The 2,500-nt window shown below is 50.4% G+C and overlaps 1 protein-coding gene across 1 annotated transcript in view; it reads right to left on the minus strand.

The window, feature by feature from the left end:
* Nucleotides 1–2,500, minus strand: part of LOC311328411 (striated muscle preferentially expressed protein kinase-like) — a gene marked incomplete at both ends in the record, with an annotated part of 45,172 nt that overhangs the window by 36,477 nt on the left and 6,195 nt on the right. The window contains 1 exon segment of the mRNA XM_084462383.1: nucleotides 2,162–2,266. Within this exon segment, the coding sequence (XP_084318509.1) occupies nucleotides 2,162–2,266 (105 nt within the window).

Raw genomic sequence — 2,500 nt, forward strand, 5'->3', positions numbered from 1 at the left:
GAGAGAGAGAGAGAGAAGGAGAGAGTGATAGAGAGAGAGAAGGAGAGAGAGAGAGAAGGAGAGAGAGAGAGAGAGAGAGTGATAGAGAGAGAGAGAAGGAGAGAGAGAGAGAGAGTGATAGAGAGAGAGAGGGGGTTGGGTTACCCCCAGTAAGGATTCATTTAGGAGGAAATGATGGATACAGCACAAAGGGTAGAAATGAGTGAATAGGCAAAAGCGCTCCCTCCCAGACACGCCGTCACGGCCCCGCCCCTCACAAATCACATCGTGACTGACGCCTAAGTGATTAAAGAAGTGGGCAGAAAAGCCTTCGGCAGCTAAAAGAACTGGAAGTCAGCATCTTCCATTAACGACCGCTCCGTTTTCCTGGGCGGTCGAGGTGCGGTAGGAGCGAGGGGAACGGAGGAGCCAGGGAGCGCTAGCTAGCCAGCCAGCGGGATTTAGGACTGAGTCAGCTCAGCTGGAACCACATCAAACCCAGCCAATCAGAGGGCTCTCAGCAGATGGGCCTACTGGAGGAGAACGCCTTAAGGTTGAACGCTGTTTTGTGTTCATGGCGCGGCGCGTTTGGCCAACCGCTGGCCGACCGGCGATCTCGTCTCCCTGCTATGGGGTCCAGGCGAGGCACAGGTGCGGTGAGGAAGATCCAATTATGGTGTCTAATTTTGAGCCTAATGGAAAATACTTATTCTCACAAACAATCTGGTTTCATCGATGCAGCCTCGGCACACAAAGGGGCCGTTGTCTTGGGAACGAGGTTAATCAAGATTTCAGCGTTTTCGGGGTAGAATTAAATCAGAGGAGGGTGAAATTAATATTGATTTGGCAACGCTACACTACAGCTGATTAGATCTGCTTTAGACCGGGGGAGATATTATGGGCGGCCATGTTTTTATCCTTGCTAATGTACTCTGCCTTTTCAGAGCAGGTAAATGGACTGCACTTATATAGCGCTTTTCCACCTTAGCGGCACTCAAAGCGCTTTACAATGGCCTCTCATTCACCCATTCACACACACACTCACACACCAATGGCGGTAGCTGCCATGCAAGGTGCTAACCTGCTCATTGGGAGCAATTTGGGGTTAGGTGTCTTGCTCAAGGACACTTCGACATGTGGACAGTCGGAGCTGGGATTCGAACCGCCGACCCTTGAACGACCCGCTCTACCAACTGAGCTACAGCCGCCCCGTAGGTGATGAAGTGATTGAGCACCTTCTCGTTCTTCTGTTCTCTTTATGAGAACGAAGGGGTGAAACGCTGAATAGCTCATCCACTTTCCTTTCATAATCCCCCTCCTTTCATAATCCCCCTCATCCCTCTCTCTTTCTCTCTCTCTCTCTCTCTCTTTCTGCACCTTATTTATTCATCTGTTCCCTCGGGATCTGATGGCACAAACATTAGAAAGTCCAAACGGTTTCTCCATGAGCGAAGCTGGAACGATGTCCTTATCCGAGGTGTATTTTAAGACAGTCGCGTGACCCTGATATCAGGCGTGGGTGTTTCTGTGATGGTGGCCCCGAGGATAACGTCCCCCGAAGAACAATCATCACATCCTTATCCCTCACATCAGAATCTCTTTATCCTCCCGGCGAAGACAAACGACCAGGACTTCGACTAAAAATGCCTTTTGAGGCGAAGGGAGTGAGGGCTTTAAAATATGCATGATTTTTTCCTCGGAGAAGATATTTTATTTTTAATGCCAGAAAAGGAACAGAAGCATCGTCTGCAACAGACAGGATGTCACCAGAATTAGTAGGTTTGACAAGTTAAAGGAGAAGGCTCGTTTTTGACAACCTGGACCTTATTTACGGCATATTATAAGACGTTTGACTCACCGAGATAACTTTGGTGTAATTCGGAGGCCTGTAGAAGAAATTTAAAATCCAGCGCGAGCCATGTAATGGCGGCGGACGGGGCACTGAGAATGCAGCTTCTAAAAAGATCTATTTTCAGCCGCGAAACGGTTGTTTTCATCAATCTGTCTTTATGAATCGCTAGTTGTGCTTCCATAGAGCGAGGGCTTGTTGTGGTTTAGTAGAAACATCACACATGGGATTCTCGCATTCTGGCCAGTGGAAGCTGAGGTATGTGCTTGATCTATCCCAGAAACCCCTGCTTGGTCTGGGCCAATCAGGCGGAGGATAAACGTGATGACTTACCAGCGGCTGCTCGGCGACCCGCCTGGTCCTGCATCCGGCCCGGTCCATCCCTGGTTTCCATGGCTACCTGGGGCTCCGTAGCCTCATCTTCTGTGGTCTCAGAGTCTGAGAGGAGGAAGAAGAGGCAGCGGATGAGAGGATGAAGAGGAGGAGGAGGAGAGAGGGAGGAGGAGGGTGAGGAGAGGAAGAGAGGACAGGAGGAGAGAAGATGAGTGGAGGGAAGAGAAGGATGGGAGGGGGAGGAAGAGGAGAGGAAGAGGAGAGAGAGGGTGAAAGGAGGAGGATGAGGAGGGAGAAAGGGGATGATGACACGAGGAAGGATAGGAGGAAGCGAAGGAG

Source organism: Borostomias antarcticus (assembly GCF_949987555.1).
Source record: "Borostomias antarcticus genome assembly, contig: scaffold_141, whole genome shotgun sequence".
In the NCBI taxonomy this organism is placed as follows: domain Eukaryota; kingdom Metazoa; phylum Chordata; class Actinopteri; order Stomiiformes; family Stomiidae; genus Borostomias; species Borostomias antarcticus.